The 22,405-nt window shown below is 37.3% G+C and overlaps 1 protein-coding gene across 7 annotated transcripts in view; it reads right to left on the bottom strand.

The window, feature by feature from the left end:
- The window catches only part of HCFC2 (host cell factor C2), a 63,214-nt gene that overhangs the window by 40,189 nt on the left and 620 nt on the right, over positions 1 to 22,405 (bottom strand). For 5 of the 7 annotated variants that reach the window (XM_070410934.1, XM_070410936.1, XM_070410935.1 and 2 more), the window contains exons 2-9: positions 20,821 to 20,969; positions 19,015 to 19,175; positions 11,494 to 11,702; positions 9,978 to 10,062; positions 7,414 to 7,520; positions 7,121 to 7,309; positions 819 to 986; positions 228 to 280 (exon numbers count right to left, since the gene is read on the bottom strand). In XM_070410934.1, the coding sequence (XP_070267035.1) occupies positions 228 to 280; positions 819 to 986; positions 7,121 to 7,309; positions 7,414 to 7,520; positions 9,978 to 10,062; positions 11,494 to 11,702; positions 19,015 to 19,175; positions 20,821 to 20,969 (1,121 nt within the window). Of the gene's footprint in view, positions 1 to 227; positions 281 to 818; positions 987 to 7,120; positions 7,310 to 7,413; positions 7,521 to 9,977; positions 10,063 to 11,493; positions 11,703 to 19,014; positions 19,176 to 20,820; positions 20,970 to 21,398; positions 21,886 to 22,405 lie in introns of those variants that run through there. The other 2 variants (XM_070410937.1, XM_070410938.1) reach the window with 2 other exon arrangements.

Genomic DNA, 22,405 nt, shown 5'->3' with positions numbered 1-22,405 from the left:
CCTTGCTTTAAAAACACAGCTACCTGAGCATCATCCTAAAGATTCTGCTACTACTAGATCTGGGGAAAGGCTTGGGAATCTATGTGTTTATTTTTTAATCTCACAGGTGATTCTGATGTACAGCCAGGATTGAAAACTCCTGTCCTAAGGTAATATGCTAACAATATTAAAACATGGGACTGTAACCATACACATTCATTTATCATCCTAAATTTTTGTAAACTTACATTGTTAGGAATGATGCTATTACTGTCCTGTCTGTGAGGGTCCATCCTGACTCCTGCAAGAATAAGAAAGTTCAGACTGATATGATCTAAATTAGCTTCAATAAAATATATTACAATAAAAAAATTTTCAAGAGTTAAATGTTAAAGGTTAAAAAGTAGTTATCTTTATCAAAGTTTATCTGCTTTCTTAATAATTGACTGAAATCATTTCTTGGGGAACATGTAAAATTAAATTCGCTTTTATTTTCCAAGTACCTGTTAGTTAAAAATATTTGGGGGGTGGGGGGGAAGCCAAAATACGTATGAAAGCTAATTAAAATCATCTCCTGGAGTTAAGGAGCTTGTCAAATTAAGAAAGTCCATCAAAATGAACTGAAGAAACAGGCTACCCTACATATCTGAGTTCTACTACATTGTAATTGTAAAACAGTCAAGTTACAAAGTTGAAACACAACATATTTGATTTACCAGACAGGAAACATCATATAAGATTTCTTACACCAGGCCTACTCATAGGCTTTTTAGTATCTTAAAAAAAAAAAAAGCATACATGCTATAAGTGGGACAATTTATGTTAAGTATGCAATTTACCTTGCATATTTGTTGCTGCTGAAGAATCTGACGATGCAGCTTGGTATGGCAAGTCGGTATTCAACTGCAAAAGATAGCCCTCAACTGTAGGCACTTCATCCCATTTGACATGAAAAGAGTTGGTAGTGGCTTTGATCAGTTGTACTTGTGATGGGGCTGGTGGTTTCTCTAAAGAACAATATTGATATTGATATTATAAGCTTCAAATGTGTCAATAGTTTGCATATAAAAGTTTGTGTAGACCTGGAGCTCTGAAAATGTCAGCAATGAATATTTCATCTGTTTACCAAGAGGGAAAAAATTTACTCAAATAAACACAGCTATGGAAGGTCAAGTGAAAATAGTTTAGGGTTCTATTTTTTTATTTAATCCTTTATATAAATAAATTTAAAAATAATGTAGTTCCAACCTATTTGAATCATCAGATTCAGAAAAAAAAAAATGTTTAATCCTAGAAGTGAGGGGAAGTATTATATAGTAATAGCTACATAATTTTACCTACTCTAAGTTTTTAATTTTATGAGTCAATTTTTAGGCAACAGTATACATGTTAGAAATACTGTTAATGCTAGGTGATTTGGGTATGATATTTTGGAACAACATAACCTCTTTGAAGTTAATACCCTTTTATCAAAACTTGTACTATCCAAAACAGGTAATTACTGTGGTATAAAATATTACCAACATTTCCAAAACAAATAAAAATTACAGACTCTTAGAACTTGAAAAAAGGAACTGAGATTATTTCTACGATATCTTTTTCCTCTTTTAGTTTACCTGCCAAACCACAGAACTCACAATTCCAGAGGTAGTATATCACATCTTTGCACAGTTATATAAGACAGTTAATTCTTCTAGTGAACTGGAATCTATAAATGATAACTTAACCCCTACAGAGTACATCTAATATCTCTTTGTATCTTTTAGAGTAGCAGTCAACAAACTATAGCTCATGTGAATTTTTTGTAAATGAAGTTTTACTGAAGGTATGCTCATTTTTTTAGGTATTGTCTATGACTGCTTTCATGGTACAACAACAGAGTTGAGTAGTTATAACAGAGACCATACAGCTTGCAAAACCTAAAATATTTACTACTTGAGCCATTACAGAAAAAATTTGATGGGCCTAATTTAGAGGATAATTAAGCCTAGATCCTTTAACTATTCCCATTGTCTATTCCTCCATGACCCTATTAACAATCCAATTTATTTATGTTACTCAAAGTACAGCAACCTACACCTGAACAAAAGTATGGTTACAGGAGGTAAACCAAGCATTTAACAGAAGTTACATGAAGAGAGAAGAGAGAAAATAGTAGGGTGCAAATCAATGAAATAAATCAGGAAAATTCCCAGAACTGAAGACCACGAAATTCCAGAAAGAGTCCACTGAGTACTCAAAACAATGAATTAAAAACAGGCACACAACAAGCACATCATCATGAAAATTAAGAACAAGTTGGGGATGAAGAAAAAAATCCTAAATGTTATCAGGAGTGAGGGAAAAGGACACATTTAAAAGGAGCAAAAATCAGAAGTGGTTCAAATTTCTCAACAAAAACACTAGAAGCTTGAATACAACATAACAATGTTTTCAAAATTCTTAAGGGTAATGATTTCTAATGTAGAATCATATTTCCATGCAAACCGTCAGTTACGTCAAAAGGAAGACTAAACATATTTTCAAATAATGCAAGATCTCAAAATAAATTGTCACCTATGCACCCTTTTCCTGGGATGTGTTCCACAAAAAATGAGGACATAAACTAAGATAGGGAAAAACACAGGATCCAGGAAACAGGAAATCCGGTACAAGTGAGAGGCAAAACATATCCCCAGGAGGATGCTGAAGGGAGACTCCAAGATGATAGCTGTGCTCAATCTGTAGAGAGCAATCACCCAGATTGAAGCAGAAGTAATCTCTTCAAGATGATGAAATTTGATAGAACATCTGATGCATCTAACCATAAGGAGATGAGAGAAAATTTAAGCAAATAACAGAGTATGGATTGAATTAGTGGTAAAAAATATACAAATCTAAAACAAAAGTGATAGTTATTAATCCATGGCAAATAAAAAATAGGACAAGGAAGGTATTCAGCATACTCTATATGGCCCACCTGTGAACAATGTTTACATAATCATGATATAAACATTGAATATTCCTCTAACAAAATGTTGGTGTATTTATATTCAGAGAATAGGAAGTAGGGAATGGTGGGGAAAGATAAATCCTTAACTTCTATAGTAGAAAGTGAGCATATTATGCCTAAACTGAAAAAAATCCAAGTAACAGTATATACATGTTATATGTAGATATGGAAGTAAATATCAAAGAAGAATGAACAGAGTTAAAAACAGATGCTTGTGAGGCAAGGATAATGGGAGGAGAGTGGGAGCAAAAGACCACTATTCATAAAAAGCCTAATGGAATTGTATTACTCTTTTAAATATTATCAAGTGCACAAAGTTTAAAAGTGAAGAGCCCTCATACACCACCCACAAAATTGATGCTAACTTATCAAAAGGAAAAGCAAAATGGCCCTTATGATTAGTGGCCATAATTACTTTTATTTTATTTTTTATTTTTTTAAGTATCTGCCCTCTGACTTGAGGGACAGACAGAGAGAGCCTGCCCTCTGATGGAGGGACTGACACAGAGAACCATAATTACTTTTAGATAAATATTCATGTCTAACTCCTTTTAGGGAAAGATTTATGGAAAAAATGGCTATTTAAAGCCAATGACTTTTATCCTTTTAAAAGTCCCAGATCCAGGGCCCTGGCTGGGTAGCTCAATTGGTTATAGTGTCATCCTGATGCACTGAGGCTGTAACTTTGATACTCTGTCAGGGCACATACAAGAATCAACCGATGGTCTTAGCTGGTTTGGCTCAGTGGATAGAGCGTCAGCCTGTGAACTGAAGGGTCTCAGGCTCAATTCCAGTCAAGGGCACATGGCTGGGTTGTGGGCTCAATCTCCAGTAGGGGGCATGCAGGAGGCAGCGAATCAATGATTCTCTGTCATCTTTGCTGTTTTTCTCTCTCTCCCCACCCCCTTCCTCTCTGAAATCAATAATACACACACACACACACACACACATTTTTTTTTTAAAGAATCAACCGATGAATGCATAAATAAATGGAACAAGTCAATGTCTGTCTGTCTGTCTCTCTCTCGCCCTTCCTCTCTCTTTCTTCCATTAGTAAGTAAATAAAAATAAGTGTTATAAAAGTCATAGATCTCTTAGAGACTCTGCTTAAAGTGACATATCTGCTACTGAGAAAAATTTACATGCACACATTTTTCTTCCAGTCTCAGAGACTGAAGCTTATCTTTGGACTTCACTTAATAATTCCCAATTTCAAATATGAATCAGTACATTGGATTTTCTATATTTTTCTTCCGCTTGCTAGTATGTGCTTCTTTCATAGTCTCTAACTTTTTTCACTTATTATTTTTTCATTATCCTAATTTTAAAATTAAACTGTTTTTACATTACCAAAGTAATATATGCTATTATAGATAATACAGATAAGAGAGAAAGCCTTTTAAGAAATGTCTGATCTAGCCCCGTAGATAATATTGTGGTACACAGTGAATCTTTCAAGATTTTTCTATTTATACACTTTAAAAAACATAGGTATGTTTTATCATCTGCTTTTCTCATATAACACATATTACATCTCCAGATCTGATTTTTCTACTGGCCTCCAGACTTCTTTATTCACTAACCTGCCTACTTGATCTTGTTATTTCATGGTCTAGCACAGTCTAAATAGAACTCAATTTCCCCAAAGCTTGTTTTCTCATCTGTCTTCCCCATCTCAGTAAATGGAAATACCACCACATTTTTCATGCAAAAAACTTCATCCTCCACTCCTCTCTTTCTGTCATCTGCCACAGCCAATTCATCAGCCAGTTCCATCAACAAGAACTCCAAAATATATTCTGAATTTATCCATTTCTTCTCATCTCCATTGTCACCACTATTGTCTGACTTCCTTGTCTACTGCAAAAGCCTTCTGTCTCCCATGTGTGCACTTTTGACCGCTATCATTTATTTTCCACACAAGTGCAGTGACTGTTCCAAAATGTTCAATAGATCATAGCATGCCTCTCCTTCAAACTAATAAGTAACTTACTATTGTACTTTAAAAACAATTTAAACTCTACTACGGTGTTGGAGGCCCTTCATGATCTGTCCTATAGTCACGTCTCTAACCTCCATTCCTGCACTCTCCACTTTTCCTCAGCTTAAATCTATTCCCAAACATGCCAAATATTCCCATCTTAGGGCCCTTGCACTTGCTATTCACTCACTCCTCTTCTAGTTTTCCTCCAGCTTTTTACATGGATGGCATCTTCTCACCATTGGGATTACATCCCAAATGCCATCTCATTCTTTTCTAACTCCCCATTCTGAAGTAGCCACCCCTCCCTTCATTCCTAGTAACAACACCCCCCCATCACTATCTCATTGTTCTCTCTTACTGTCTTCACATACTGACCAGAAACTGAACTTATTTTGTTAATTTGTTGGATTATTGCCCGTCATCTCCCTGCCCTCATACTCTCTTAGAATATGAGATCTTTGAAAGCAGGGAAACTATCAGTCTTGTTCACTGCTGTATTTTTAGCATTTGGAACAATTTCTGGTACATAGCTGTCAATCAAGGAATATTTATTGAAAAAATAGATGTGAGTTCCATCTTTAAAATATTTTTGGTGTTATAATACTTTTTTTAAAAATCTTTTTATTTTGGAATAATTTTAGATTTATAGAAAAATTGCAAAGAATTCTCATATATCCTTTCCTGTTTCCCCTTAATGCTAACACATCTGTTAAAACTAAGAAATGAACATTGGAGGCCCTGGCCGGGTAGTTCAGTTGGTTGGAGCATCTTCCTGATACGCCAAGGTTGTGGGTTCAATCCCTGGTCATGGCACATATAAGAATCAACCAACTGATGCATAACTAACTGGAACAAGTCAATGTTTCTCTCTATCTCCCTCTTCCTCTCTCTTTAAAAAATCAATTAAAAAAAGAAATTAACATAGACTACAGACTATTCAGATTTCACCAGTTTTTTAATTAATGTCTTTTTTGTTTCAGGATCCAATCTAGGGCATCACCTTGCATTTAGTCTTCATGTCTCCTTAGACTCCTCCAATTTGTGACTATTTCTCAGTCTTTCCTTGTTTTCCATCATTTTGAAAATTTGAACAGTACTGTTCACACAGTCTGCAGAATAGAATGTCCCTCACTTTGGGTTTGTCTGATATGTTCTCACAGTTAGAATGGAGTAATGGATTTTTGGGATATCACAAGGGTGAAGTTTCTTCTTATCTCATGATATGGGAGGCAGGGGCAAATGATATCAACTTGACTTATCTCTAGTGATATGAACCTTGATTACTCACTTAAGGTGCTGTTTGCCAGGTTTCTCCACTGTAAAGCTTCTATCTTTTCCCTTTCGTACTCTATTCTTTGGAAGGGAGTCACTAAATCCAGTCTACCCTCAAGGAGAGGGAAATTAAGAAACTCTCCTGGAGTGTGAATGGATATATATAGTAGTCTACATATATTATTTCTTCCATGAATTTTTTAAATCCTCCTCCAAGGATATGTGTATTGATTTCAGAGAGAGAGAGAGGAAAGGAGGGAGAAGGAGAAGAGGTCGAGGGAGAGACAGAGAGAAACATCGATGTGAGAGAGAACATCAATAGGTTGCCTTCTGTACGTGTCCTGACCAGAAATCAAACCCGCAACCTAAGTATATGCCCTGACCAGGAATCAAACCCACAACCTCTCAGAATATGTGATGGTGCTCCAGCCAACTGAGCCACTCTGTCCAGGGCTCTTGCATGTATATTTATTTTTTTTGTATTTTTTAATTGCTGATAGTACTATAGATGTCTCCCATTTCTCCCCTTTTTGCCCCCTCTACCCATCTCCTATGTATTTTTTTTATTGATTTTTTTTTTTTTACAGAGAGGAAGGGAGAGGGATAGAGAGTTAGAAACATCGATGAGAGAGAAACATCGATCAGCTGCCTCCTGCACACTCCCCACTGGGGATGTGCCCGCAACCAAGGTACATGTCCCTGACTGGAATCAAACCTGGGACCCTTGAGTCCACAGACCGATGCTCCATCTACTGAGCCAAACCGGTTAGGGCTCCTATGTATTTTTAATTATGGGAAAGATAAGCAGTGGAATAATGTCTCAAAAGACAGACATTATTTCAATACTTATTTACCTAAAGGAAAATTTTTATCTGTTGAATATTCTTACCTACCAGTATCAAGATACCAAAGATCTTTGCAGCAAACTTGACTATTCAGTGCTTTTCTGTAGCCATCTCTTCCACTCCAAAAATACAATCGTGTGCCAATTGCAACAGCACAGTGCCCAGCTCTTGGTCTTGGTCTTGAATTTTTTTTATCTTCCTGAGAATCTGATACTAGGGTGGTCCACTCTGCTGTATCTAAAAAGATAGAAATATCCATGACTAATCTGTTATTCTTAAACAAAACAAAAATTCTTTTGTTAATACATTTTATTTGATTAAGCAACTCTTAAAAGACTCACCCAGATTTAGGTAAGAAAATGAACTGGTACATTTCCATTCACAATCTTGAGATGAAGCCTCAATATTTTCCCCCTTATGTGGAACCCATCCTCCAAAAATGTACATCCTAAAAAACAAACAAACAAAAAGAACATAAAGTAGTTAAATTTTTTCCTAAAGCTTTAATTTTATTTAGATTTAAAATCCTAATAATAGACTTAAATGTCTTATTTGTTGACACCAAGCTATAGAACTATTCACTCACTTGTCAATGCCAAGGTAATGGAAATAAGATAATGAATAAAGTAGACTTCTTTCAAGTGTTTACAATTTTATGAAGCAATAAAGAATCAAAATGATCTCTCTCTGGCAAGTTATTCAAAGTGGGAAATATTTCAATTATTATACATTTGAAAATCAATACTGATGTAATATACTAAGGGTATCTCAGTCAGAAAGATACTCAAATGATCCATGACATTCAAAGTCAAATTTAGAATTGTATGCATATAGTAACCAAAGAGGATTAAGTTTCTTATTAGTCTGGCCACTGATATCACTCAAATAAAAAACTTTAAACTATGTTCTTAGGGCCCTCACAGTTCTTGAGACACCCCTAATGGCTAATGAAGGAGAAAGGCTCATCCAGTAGAGCTTGGGTCCCATGTGATTTCAAGCTAACCAGAGAAGCTCTATTTTTAATCTCTTATATATTAGAGTTCCAATGAAAAGCTACATTTTATAAAAGGGTTCTGCTGTTTTAAGAAATGTCTACTTTTTAAAAAGAACTAATGAGTCCTAGCTGGGTAGCTCAGTTGGTTAGAGCACTGTCTGGATGCACCAGGATTGCAAGTTTGATCCCTGGTCAGGGCACATACAAGCATCAATCAATGAATGTATAAAAATGATGTCTCTCGCTCTCTCTCTCTCAAATCAATAAATTAAAAAATGTTTTTAAATAAAAGGAACTAGTGAGGTTCTAAATTACAACTAGCTGTTTCCTAAAACATATTTTGTTTGTCTATTTTGAAAAACAAACTAATAAATAAGATGACAGAAGGAGACGACTTTGGGTGGTGAACACACAATGCAATATACAGATAATGTATTACAGGATTGTATACTTGAAACTTATATAATTTTATTAACCAGTGTCACTCCAGTAAGTTTAATAAAATTTTGTTTGTTTTCATTTGTTTAGTCCTCACCTGAAGATATTTTTCCATTGATTTTTAGGGAGTGGAAGAGAGAGGGAAAGACAGAGAGAAATATAGATGTGAGAGAAACACATCGATTGGTTGCCTCCTGCAAAAGCCCCAACCAGGAGGAGGAGCCTGCAATCGAGGTCTGTGCCCTTGACTGGAATCGAACCTGGGATCCTTCCATCCACAGGCTGCAGCTCTATCCACTGAGCCAAATCAGCTAGGGCAATTTAGTAAAAAATTTTAAAAAGAAGTAATGAGGATCTAAATTACAACTGTTTCCAAACACACTGCTTTTAGGGTAAAGTCTCTATTTAATTAAATACTTAAAATTTTATTTTTAAAAATACTAGTTCAAGCCCGGCCAGCGTGGCTCAGTGGTTGAACATCGACCTAGGAACCAGGAGGCCACGGTTCGATTCCGGGTCAGGGCACGTGCCCGGGTTGTGGGCTCCATCCCCAGTGTGGGGCGTGCAGGAGGCAGCCGATCTATGATTCTCTCTCATCACTGATGTTTCTATCTCTCTCTCCCTCTCCCTTCCTCTCTGAAGTCAATAAAAATATATTTTAAAAAAAAACTAATTCTGGCCCAGTGTTGCACAAATAAGGGCACTTACTTGTTGACGACAGTAATAGCTAACCATTAAGTGCCTCTATGTACCAGGCACTGTTTGAAATATTTTAAATGTATTAACCCATTTAATTCTCCTGACAACTTTGTGAAGCAGGTATTATTATCATCAGCATTTTATATTTCAGAAGATTTAGGTACAAATAGGTTAGGTTTCCTTGCCCCGGGTCATATAGCACAAACAGCAAAGCTGGGACTTGAATTCAGGCAATCTAGTTTCAGAGTCTGTAGTCTAATCATAACTCCATCAAAAGTATAACCATGGAATGTACATACTGAGTAATAGCCGAGTACAAATCAAGCACTACCAAAAATATGTAAAAAGGAAGAGTGAGGTGTGTCAAACCTGTCAATGGAGGACTGATCACTTTGACAACACTTTGCGTTACACTTACGTAATACGTACTCTGTGCAAGGCATTGTAAGGAATGTAAAGAAGTGTAAGAGGCAGCATGATAAGAAAATGGCACATTAAGCATTTTAGCTTCTGTAGGCATATTTTTTTAGCTTCAGTAAGCACAAACATTATTAAATTCAGTAATATATTTCTAAGAAACAGGTAGCATCACTCTTCTTTGTGTATATCTTTCTTTATTTAAAAAAATAAATCTTTATTTTTGAAAGTATTACATCTGTCCCCCTTTTCCCCCATTACCCTCCCTCCACTCTCCCTGCCTTCCCTCTGAGGTTTGACAGTCTGTTCGATGTTTCTATTCAGTTTAAAAACTGTGAAAACAAAAAAGCACCATACTTGTTTCCTATAACACTGGCTGTGTGAAGGCTTCGTGGAAGTGGCACTGTCCCTTTAGTTTCTGGTTTTGACCATGACATAGTTTCTAAAAGAAAAAATAAGTATATTAGCAACTTGATCTAATAACAGCAAACTATCTCAACTTGCAGAATTTTAAAAATTAAAACCAAAAAGGTCTTACTAAAATAAAGCAAAAATATTTCAAAACTGTTACTTGGATTTCATTTTAAACATTTCCAACTGACATAAATTGCTAGTCACAGAAATCTATTTACACTTTATTGTTAGTACTTGTAATAGATGTATTTAGAATACCATGAATTCTGAATTGGGACATTAGGGATTTTAATATTTTAAGTAAGAGTACACTGGGCAGAGACAGTCAAAAGTAAGAGGCATACCTACTCCCTAATTATTTATTCCTAGGATCTTTTTAAAAAGGGCTACTCAAGCCATGGCTGGTATGGCTCAGTTGGTTGTAGCATCACCCCAAGCACTGAAAGGTTGCGGGTTGGATTCCTGTTGGGGAGCATGCAAGAAGGCAACCAATTGATGTTTCTCTCACATTGATATATCTCTCTTCCCACCTTCCCCCACCCCCCCTCTCTCATCAGAAAAGAGCATATCCTTGGATGAGAATTTTTTATTTTTATTTTTTTGGATGAGGATTTTTTAAAAAAGAGGTACCCAAGGTTTTTCGCTGACCAGCAGTAACATTACTAATGCTACATTTCCTGTAGATAAGAGTAACGATATAAATTTGATCATCCCCAACTGGGACACTTCACAGAGTGAAAGTGGATGCTATGGGATAATAAGCATGAACTAGGACCATTAAAGCAAACCAGGACATATGGTGATCCTACTGGCAGGAAATACAGGAGAGTCACTGTCATAAACACTCATTTGTTCAATCTAATTGATCGGCAGGAACCATTCACATCACACCCTGCTGCCCCTGGTGATGTCTACAGTGCTAGTCCTATATAATAAAAGCCTAATATGCTAAATGTCCAGTCATCCATTCAACCAATCAAAGTATAATATGCTAATGATATGCTAAGGCTGCTCAACCACTCACTATGATGTGCACTGACCACTGGGGGAAGATGCTCCGATTAATCGGTGAGCTTGCTGCTGGGGTCTGGCCGATTGGGACTGAGCAAGATGGGCCAGACACACCCTGGAGTCCTCCCATGGTCCCTCCCCAGCTGGCCAACCTCCCGCTTCCCTCCCCAGCCCTGACTGTGCACTGATGGGGTCCCTTGGCCTGGCCTGCACCCTCTTGCAATCTGGGACCCCTTGGGGGATGTCGGAGAGCCTGTTTCAGCCTGATCCCCCAGGCCAGGCCGAGGGACCCCACTGGTGCATGAATTCATGCACCGGGCCTCTAGTTATAAATAAATCTAAGTGCAACTCAATCAATACTGTAATAAAAAATATTTTTCAAAGCAATTTTTATATTTGCTTTTATCAGTGATAACCAGTTCTTGAGCCTGAATCAAGTTAAGCTTACCTAAGTCAAGTTGCCATAGGTCATCCAGGCGAGCACCACACATTCCACCAAAAACATACATTTTAGGACTCCCAGAATCTTTTTTGCAATATATAACAGCTGTGTGAGATTCTCTTGGAGAAGGCACAATCCCTTTAGTCACTGGAATGCTCCAACCCACAACACCAGAACCATGCTGTAGCTCCAATTCATAGAAATCATTTAAATATCTAAGATATTAAAAAAATGAAAACATTAGCATAATGTATACCTTTCATTTTTTTCTACTTACAAAGGTAATATATGCTTACTATGAAAATTCATATAATACAGAAAAACATTATGAGAGCAGAAACCCCATACCTAATCATCAACACATATTTACCAAACACTACTGTGTATCAGACACCCTTCTGGGGTAAGTAGAACAGAAGAGATCTAAAAAATTCTGCCATCATTTAGCCAAAACTCTTGTCCATGACAATAACCAATATAGTTTTAAAACATAGCCATAAATTCTGTGACACTCTTCCCACCAGGAGGTAGGGTCTATGTCCTCTCCCTTGATTCTGGGCAGGCCTGTGACTGCTCTAACTAGTAGTGTATGATGAAATGACATTATGTGACTTCTGAGGCTGAGTCTCAGAAGGCCAATACAGCTCCACTATGAAATCTTGAACCACAATGTAAGTCCAACTATCACACAACCACCATCTAGAGGAGCCATATGTAGGCACAAAGGGTGACAGTCCCAGCTGAGTCCACCCTTCAGCCATCTCAGCTGAGGCATCATACATGCAAGTGACCATTCATGCATTCCCATCTGAGGGCCTAATCATTATTGCTATGTTCTGTCTGAATTCCTAATGCACAGAATCCTTGAGCGTAATAAAATGGTTTTTTTGCATCACTAACTTTTGGAGCAATTTATTAGATGGTATGAGATTACAAAAAAATTACTACTGATAATAATTGGTAAGACTTCTCTCTGTGTGGATGTCCACATACATATAAATGAGGCATATTACAAATGTTGTTTTGCAAGTTCTCTTTCTTTTTAAATTTTCACTCTATAATGTCACATACAACAATGTCCTATACAACTTTTTTACTTTTGGAATTGGCATAAACTTCTTATCTGTGACATGAATGTTTTCAATAAAATAATGTTTACAGAAACCTATTTCCTATTAAATTACTACTCAAATATGAAGGCAAAATTAAAACATTTGAGGTATATAAAACTTCAAAGTTTAGCCATATAATTTTTTTAGGAAAAAGTGATTCTAGATGTCAATCAGGAAAAATAAAAAGAAATCCAAGAAAAAATACACTGAATAAGAGAAAGAGAAGAGCAAAGAAAATAGCAATTTATAATTATATTTAAATTGATGTTGATAACTGTGGTTGTGAGGTCTAAATAATCACTAAGAAAGACTGACCAAAAAATTAATTTATTAACATTATTTCAATCTAAAATAAGATTTAAGAATATATGGAAAAAGGAGGTAAGCATTTAAAAAAAGGCTTAAAGGTAAAACTAGTAACCTATTCCCAAACGATTTTTAAGAAAACTAATCCAATTAAAGATATATATTAGAAACCTACAGCAAATATCACAATTAATGATAAAAAGATAAATATACCAATGAAACAGAATAGAACCTAGCATAAGAGTTGACAAACTTTTTTGATGAAGGGTCAAAAAATAAACATTTTAGGCTCTGCAGGTCATAAAGTCTGTCACAACTACTCAGCTCTGCTTTTTCAATAGAAAGCAGTCAGAGTCAATATGTAAATGAATGGGCATGGCTATATTCCAATAAAACTTTATTAACAAAAAATAGAGAGCAGGCCAAATTTGGCCCACAGAGTAAGTATAGTTTGAACTCCTGGTCTAGAGAGCCTAGAATCTAGATAAAGCCCCATTTATTTGAGGATAAAGATATGACAGAGATAGGGCTTCAAATTAACAAGAAAAAAATGGCTTACTTAATAAATGGTGGTGGGAGAATTGGAACTCCATTAGGAAGAAAAGTAAACAGTAGTCACAAAAATACATTCTAAATGTATTAATGTTTTAAACAAAAAACAAAGTTGTGAATGTACTAGAAGAAAATACCTAAAAAATTATTTTTATAGTTTTGGAGTAAAAGAGTCTTCCTAAACAAGATATAACACCAGAAAGCCATAAAATAAAATATTGTCAAACTTGATAAACAAAAATAAGGCCTCTATAAAAGAAAATGGGAAACAGAAGACTTGGAATGAATATTTGGAACATATTAAACAAATATACAAAGAACTCCCAAGACTCAATAATAAAACTGAAATCCATGAAAATATGATTAAAATAATAAATGAATTCAGTAAAGTCAGAGGATACAAGACCAATATACAGAGACCAACTGTATTTCGATATACTAGTAATGAACAATCCAAAAATAAGAAATCAAACCTATTCACAACATCATCGAAAATAATAAAAAATTAAGTATAAATTTAACAAAATAAGAGCAAGACTTGTACATTGAAAGCCTCAAAATATTGCTGAGAGAAACGAAAGAAGGTCTACATAAATGGAGAGACATTCCATGTTCATGGATTGGAAAACTCAATATTAGTAACATAGCAATTCTCCACAATTCAATCTATATATTCAACACAATCACTATCAAAATCCCAACAGAACTTTGTGCAGAAATTGGCAAACTGATCCTAAAATTTATTATTTTTTTAATATATTTTTTATTGATTTTTTTACAGAGAGGAAGGGAGAGGGATAGAGAGTTAGAAACATCAATGAGAGAGACACATCAATCAGCTGCCTCCTGCACACCCCCTGCTGGGGATGTGCCCACAACCAAGGTACATGCCCTTGACCGGAATCGAACCTGGGACCCTTCAGTCCACAGGCCGACGCTCCATCCACTGAGCCAAACCAGTTAGGGCTGATCCTAAAATTTACATAGAAATGTAAAGCACCCAAAATAGCCAAAACACTCTTGAGAAAGAATAATATTTAAGAACTTACATCTTCCAATTTCAAAACTTAATACAAAACTACAGTAATCAAGACAGTGTGGTACTGGCATAAGGCTAGACATATAGATCAATGGAACAGAATTGAGAGTCCAAAAATAAACACTTACACTTTGGGTCAATTGATTTTCAACCAAGATGCTAAGGCAATACAATGGGAAAAGGATAGTCTTTTCAACAAATGGTGTTGGGACAACTGTATATCCACATGTAAAAAGATGAATTTAGACATTTACTTTCCCCCAGGAAAAAAAATTAACTCAAAATGAATCATACATATACATGTAAGAGCTAACACTATGAAACTTTTAGAAGAAAATAGAGGAACAAATCTTCAAAAGCATGAGACAGGCAGAGTTCTTATATATGACATTAAAAGCCTGATCCATAAAATAAAAAATTAATATGTTGGGCTTAACAAAATTAAAAACTTTGTGCTTCAAAAGACACCATTAAGAAAATTAAAGACAAATGTAAAGAAGCAAAAAACACCCAACCGGAAAAGCAAAATGAAAAAAAAATCCGAAAGTGTGAAGATAGTGTAAGGAGCCTCTGGGACAGCTACAAGCGTACCAACATCAGAATTATAGGGGTGCCAGAAGATGAGAGACAGCAAGATATTGAAAACCTATTTGAAGAAATAATGACAGAAAACTTCCCCTACCTGGTGAAAGAAATGGACTTACAGGTCCAAGAAGCGCAGAGAACCCCAAACAAAAGGAATCCAAAGAGGACCACACCAAGACACATCATAATTAAAATGCCAAGAGCAAAAGACAAAGAGAGAATCCTAAAAGCAGCAAGAGAAAGAAAGTCAATTACCTACAAGGGAATACCCATACGACTGTCAGCTGATTTCTCAACAGAAACTTTGCAGGCCAGAAGGGAATGGCAAGAAATATTCAAAGTGATGAATACCAAGAACCTACAACCAAGAGTACTTTATCCAGCAAAGCTATCATTCAGAAGTGAAGGTCAGATAAAGAGCTTCACAGATAAGGAAAAGCTAAAGGAGTTATCACCACCAAACCAGTATTATACAAAATGCTGAAAGGTATCCTTTAAGAAGAGGAAGAAGAAGAAAAAGGTAAAGATACAAATTATGAACAACAAACATGCATCTATCAACAAGTGAATCTAAGAATCAAGTGAATAAATAATATGATGTACAGAATGAACTGGTGATTATAATAGAATCAGGGACATAGAAAGGGAATGGACTGACTATTCTTGGGGGGGAAAGGGGTGTGGGAGATGTGGGAAGAGACTGGACAAAAATTGTGCACCTATGGATGAGGACAGTGGGTGGGGAGTGAGGGCGGAGGGTGGGGCGGGAACTGAGAGGAGGGGAGTTATGGGGGGAGGGAAAGAGGAACAAATGTAATAATCTGAACAATAAAGATTTAATTAAAAAAAAGAAAAAAAAGAAAATTAAAGACAAGCTAGACTGGAAGAACATATTTATAAATCACATTTCTGATTAAAAACAAACTTGTATCCAGGAATATAAAGAATTCTTACAATTTATAATAATAAAAGCATAATATGCTAATTAGACCAGGCATCCTTCCAGATGTCCTTCTGGACGACCTTCTGGATGAAGCCAGGGCTGTGAGGGAAGCCCAAGTCCCAGGTGCCTGCCGGCAGCCAGAGGGAAGCCCGGGTTCCAGATGCCTGCTGGCAGCCAGAGAGCAGCCTGGGTCCCAGGTGCCTGCTGGCGGCCAGAAAGCAGCCTGGGTCCCAGGTGCTGGAGGGAAGCTGATGCCCGCAGCCAGGGAAGGCCTACTCTTGCACGGATTTCGTGCATCGGGCCTCTAGTTCAATAATAAGAACACAAACAACTTCATTTAAAAATCAATGAAGAGTTGAATAGAAATTTCACCAAATGGCTGAAAAGCTCATAAAAAGATGCTCAATATCATTGGTCATTAGGAAAATTAACCACAATTACATACCACTACATTGGTGACAATAAAAAAGGCATACAATAACAAGTGTTAGCAAGAAAGTGGAGAAATGAGAACCTTCATAAATTGTTGGTGGGAATGTAAAATGAAATAGTCACTTTGGAAACAGCTTGGAAGTTCTTAAGAACTTAAATATAAATTTACCATATGACCCAGTAATTTTTCTATGTTTCTAATCTAGAAAAATAAATACATGTCCATACAAAGCTTTGTATGTAAATGTTTACAGCAGCATTACTCATAAAAGCCCAAAACTGGAAACAATCCAAATGTCCATCAACTGATAAAATAGCTAAATGTGCTATATCCATGCAATCCATACAAAATAGGAATTGCAATTAGTGAAACTCATTTCCAATTTAAAAAATATCAAAATAAAATTATTTATCTATATATATAAAAGCCTAAGCAACCAGCTGACCAGCCAACTGTTCAACCGGCCAGTAGCTATGATGCACACTGACAACCAGGGGGCAGATGCTCAATGCAGGAGCAGAAACCACAGGCATGGAAACATGGAACAGATTGATGAATCTCAGAGGGAAGGGAGGAGGGGGGAGAGCGGAAGAGATTAACCAAAGATCTTATATGCACACTAGAGGCCCAGTGCACAGATTTGTGCATCGGTGGGGTCCCTCCACCTGGCCTGTGGGGATCAGGCTGAAACTGGCTCTCTGACATCCCCCGAGGGGTCCCGGACTGAGAGAGGGTTCAGGCCAAGCCAACGGACCCCACTGATGCACGAATCTGTGCACCAGGCCTCTAGTGTAATATATTCATCAATTAGCTTGGCAACAATTAAGAAGAGTGATACAATTCAGTATTGCCAAGGGTGTAGGCATTCTTGTACACTGTTATTAGGAATATAAATTGTCTTTTTCTTGGAGACTGACTCAGGAGTATCAGGAGTACCTAAAAAATTTAAACTTAAATACCTTTTGACATCCCCTCAAATTCCACTTATAAGTATCAGTCTTACAAAAATATTTATACATATGCCAAGACTAATAGCAAAAAAGAAAGATATTTAAATGTCCATCAGCAGGGGAATGGTTAAGTAATTTGCATAATTCACACTACTTTCAGCCTTTAAAAAACAAGGTCAATATATACCTGCTGCCATGAAAAGAGCTCTAAGCTATACCTTAAAAGAATAAAACAACAAAAACAAACAAGTACACGTCCAAAGTCACAGAGCAGAAAGAAAGATCCCACTCCTATAAAAGAAAATACATGTCTTTGTAGGATCAAATTAATGTTTCCAATTCTCCTCTTCCAGTAAGCAGAACATATATCCCTGGAATCATTCCTGAAGGCTTGGCCTTATGACTTGCTTAGACCAATGGAATGTGAACAGAACTGAATGTACTAGCTTTAGTCAGAGGCTTTAGAAAACACTGCATGTATCTATTTGCACCCTCAAGTAGCATAAACTCGAGAAGCCTGCCAGCTACATACAATAACTTAAGAAAAGTTGACTAATACAATGTATTACATGAAAAAGGTCCCAAAAGATACATATCAAATTGAATTATGTGTTTGCCTATGTGGGGGACATTGATGCTCTGAGAAAGAACTTTACATACTAATTTTTATGCGTCTTTATCTAAAAAAAACTGTTTAATAGAAAAAATGAAAAAAAGACATGCTCAAAGTAAAAGTATCTGCATTAGTGTGGTAGAATAAATTATTTTTCCTTTTCTCCAGTTTCCAAATTTTCCATGTTTTAATAAGTGTTATTTTTTAAAGTTTAAAAATAAAAACTAAGACTCTAACACTAATTTAATGTAGTAAAAAGACCCATTATCATGGTCATAATAACTACTGTACTATGTGCTGGTGGCAACCTCAAAGTGCTTTGAAAATTATGCCAATGATCTTTTTTAGCGATCACAATGACACTAAATCACTCCGATTTCAGTGAAGGAAAGCAGGCTTAGATTACTTCTACTAAAGGACCCACATAGTGAGCAGTGAATCAGAAACAGCCTTTTAGACTCTAAATTTCCAAATCCTGACTGCTATAATGACAGAGTGATCAAAACACTATGTGAAAACAAAAGAGGTTAGTGATACTGTTTGGAAAAAGAAAGGATTGGTTCCAAAAGTATTTGCTTGTGTGAACCATTCTAATAGCTTTCTGTGTGAAAAATGGAAAATATGGCCTTCATTTTGTAGTCAAATATTCGTCACTAAATTCCCAGAGAAATCAATGTGAAAATAACCACTTGTTACTTTTCATGATCACTTAGGTCAACCGAAATACATTAGCAGGTTCAAAAGATACAAATATATTGCTATAAGCAGTTATATTAGTATCAATTTAATAAGTATTTCTGATGAGAAAAGGCACAGTTTTGAAAACATATACTCCAGGGACTAAGAAAAATATAAATGCACACAAATTTGTTCTCTGTTAAGTTATGCAAAAAGGCTAAGCTTCATCCACTCTAATAATTAAAGATGGAAGAAACTAAATGTTCTTAATCTTAATCATAAGATAAGCATTTGGCCTGAAAAAAGGTCAGCATACCTGGGAACATTATTATTTGAATCTTCACTTTCATTTGCCAAGCCACCAAACAAATAGCATTTGTTACCATACAAAGAAAAGCTATGTCCAAGCCGAGGACAAGGAGGTAAACCAGAAGAAGGGGCATGGGGTTTCACTTTTTTCCATAACCAACGACTTGCCTAAAAAAGAGCATAAATACACTCAGACAAAATCAGGAAAGTATTCCTATAATGCTAATAGTATAACATCATACTAATGCATTTAAATCTGAATCCAATCAGAAGACTCCAAAAAGGTACTTTTGGGACAAATGACAATTAAGCAAATAACTTCTGGAATTAAAATAAATGTTTCAATAGAAATTCTGGATAATCTTCCATATTCATAAATTTATTTTAAATATGTTTTTATTGATTTCAGAGAGGAAGGGAGAGGGAGAGAGATAGAAACATCAATGATCAGAGAGAATCATTGATCTGCTGCCTCCTGCACGCCCCCTATTGGGGATCGAGCCCACAAAAGGGGCATGTGCCCTTGACTAGAATAGAACCTGGGACCTTTCAGTCCCCAGGCTGACACTCTATCCACTGAGCCAAACCAGCTAGGGTCATATTCACAACTTTATACAATGGCAAATTAAGCTTATAAAAATAAACACTAACAGTACTAAAATATTTTCCAAGTGAAACATTAAATATTATATATAGCTTTAAGATTAAATGTAATTTATGCAGTCTTACTTTCTGAAATTAGGTACTCCATTAATGATATGTATTTTATCCTTTAAATAAGCACAAAGACAATTTAACAAATCAAACTCAAAAACTTATTCTCTAGCTATACATGCTTTCTAAAATGATTTTTAAAATTAGTTGCTTGTAAATAGGTATAATCCACCTACATCTGCCAATTACCAGATGCTCTCATGTTATATTTTTAGGCTTTTGTATTTTGGTGCAGTTCTTCAACTGCAGCCTGCAATACAAGCACCTGGAGGGCTTGTGAAAACATAGATCATGGCCCTGAGAACATATGCACAATTCAGGAATAAAAGTCAATTAGGGCTGTCACAGTGGACTCTGGTTTAGAAGAGTGTCAAATTGAGAAAGGATATGTAAAACTGCTATCCTTCTTTTGTATGTCTAGCCAGAAAAAAAAAGTTTAGTGTGAGGGTAACTATTTCTATAACTAAGGCAGAGGTTTTCAAAGTATTATCTGGGGACCAGCAGCAGCAGGTGGGAACTTGGTAGGAATGCATATAGCGAGGTCCCACTACAGACCATATTAATCAGAATCTCTGGAGGCAGGGCCCGGCCACCTATGTTTTCACAAGCCCTCCCAGTGCTTCTGCTGCAGGCTGAGGTTGAAGAACTGCACTAAAATACAAAGCCATAAACATGTAATATGTACAATGATGCTAAGTAACAGATATCTTAATGATACAAATGTTCCACTGGGTATTGGAAAAAGATTACATCAAAAACTAGTTTTTCAGCTCCCTCCCTAACCTTCCCCTCGAGCGGACGCGGCAGCGCCTCGGTCTCGCTTTTTCTTATTTTCACCCCCTTCCCCTTCCTTTTTTTTTTCTCCTTTTTTCCCCTTCCTCCCTTTCACCATTTCCCCTTGGAAAAATAAAACAAACAAAAAAAACAAACAAAAACAAAACAAAACAAAAAACTAGTTTTTCAGTGAAGTGGAAATAATTTCTTCTGAACTATAAAAGGTGAAGCTCACACTATTTTAAGTATGTTAATGAAGTATTTTGAAATATTTTGAAGAATTATGAGCAATATCATTGAAATAATAAATCTGAAATACACTTACTTGTAACTCATATAGCTCATTGCTGTATCTTCCATATTCAACCATTCCCCCAAATACTAATATTCTGGTACCATCACAGACAAATCCATGGGCAGCACAGCCTGGAGGGATGTCTCCTCTAACAGCTGGTAGGAACCACTGATTTGTAACTAGTTGCCAAAACAGAAACAAAATTAAAAGCAATTATTTTATTTATTTATTGACACTTGAGGGGGGGGTGTGGGGAATGGGGGCGGGGGGGGGGGGGGAGAAATAAACACTGATTTGTTGTTCCACTTATTCAGGTATTTATTGGTTGCTTCTTGTATGTGCCCTGACCAGATATCAAACCTGCAACCCTGGCTGATAGGGACAACGCTCTAACCAACTGAGCTACCTGGCCAGGGCCTAAATGCAATTTATCACAAACTATGAGTACGTACTTTATGTATATCATCTACATCAGTGGTCCTTAATTGGGGATGATTTTGCCCCTCACCCAGGGGCAAACTAGAATTTTTTAGTTGTCATAACTGGAGGGAGGGGGATGGTGCTACTGGCTAGTAGTGGGTAGAGGCTATGGATGCCGCCAAACTTACAATTAAGTACAGTGCAGTCCCCGTCCACAAAGAATTCTCTCATTCAAATGTCCATAATGCTGCTGCTGGAAATCCCTGATCTACATCATGTAGCTCTTAGGAAAACCCTGCTGGATACCATCATCTCCGTTTCACAAGTGAAAAATCTGACAGCACGGATTCTAGGAAACTGGCGGAACAAAACTCAAACCAGGTCTAACTTATCCCAAAGCGAAAGCTTTACACCACATTGTCAAATCACGTTTTAAAAATGTTTTCTATTGACTTTGGAGAGAGAGGAGAAGGTAGAGAGACACAGAGAGAAACACCGATGTGAGGGAGAAACATCAGCCGGCTGCCTCCCACAGGCGCCCCCACCGGGATCCAACCCGCAGCCTCGGGGTGTGCGCCCGGACCCAGGACCGAACCCAGCACCTTTCCGTGCACAGGACCCAGCTCCCACCAGCCGAGCCACGCCGGCCAGGCAGGGCCCAGGCAACTTTACCACTTCCTATGTCGGGGTGCTAGGAGAAGGGGAGGGTGAGAGAAATGAAACGCCCCCTAGTCCGCCACCGTGTTAACCTTAAAGTGACCACTATGACTGGGCGGCTGGGTCCAAGAGAAGGGACTGTGGCCCAGGCCCCACATTCAGGAGCATTAGCCTGACACCAAGGAAACCGGCTGCTCACGGCAGCGGGCGTATTTACAAGTGGGGAAAATGAAGCCCCGACTTCCTTTCCAACCCGCGGAGGTGCTCCAAGGCCGGGCCTCCCGGGCGCGGGGCGCCGGGATGTGCGGCGGCGCGCGGGCTGACCGTCCCCTTGCCGGGCGGAGCGGCGGCTCACACCCCGCACTGTGCACCGACAGGCGCTGCGCTCACCCCCAACCACTTCCCCGGCAGTTAAGGGGGTTACCAGGGGGGATGGGGGGCATCTAACCTGCCACCTGCCCGAGACCGGGCTGCATCGGGGTGAAAGCACCAGCAGCCTCGGGGTTTCCCTCCGCACCCCAGCCCCCAGCCTCCCTTC

Source organism: Myotis yumanensis, unplaced genomic scaffold (assembly GCF_028538775.1).
Source record: "Myotis yumanensis isolate MYYU_CA2020_CCGP unplaced genomic scaffold, mMyoYum1.0.hap1 SCAF_3, whole genome shotgun sequence".
NCBI lineage: Eukaryota > Metazoa > Chordata > Mammalia > Chiroptera > Vespertilionidae > Myotis > Myotis yumanensis.
The sequence above is the reverse complement of the archived record's forward strand: the minus strand, read 5'-3'. Positions and strand labels throughout refer to the sequence as shown.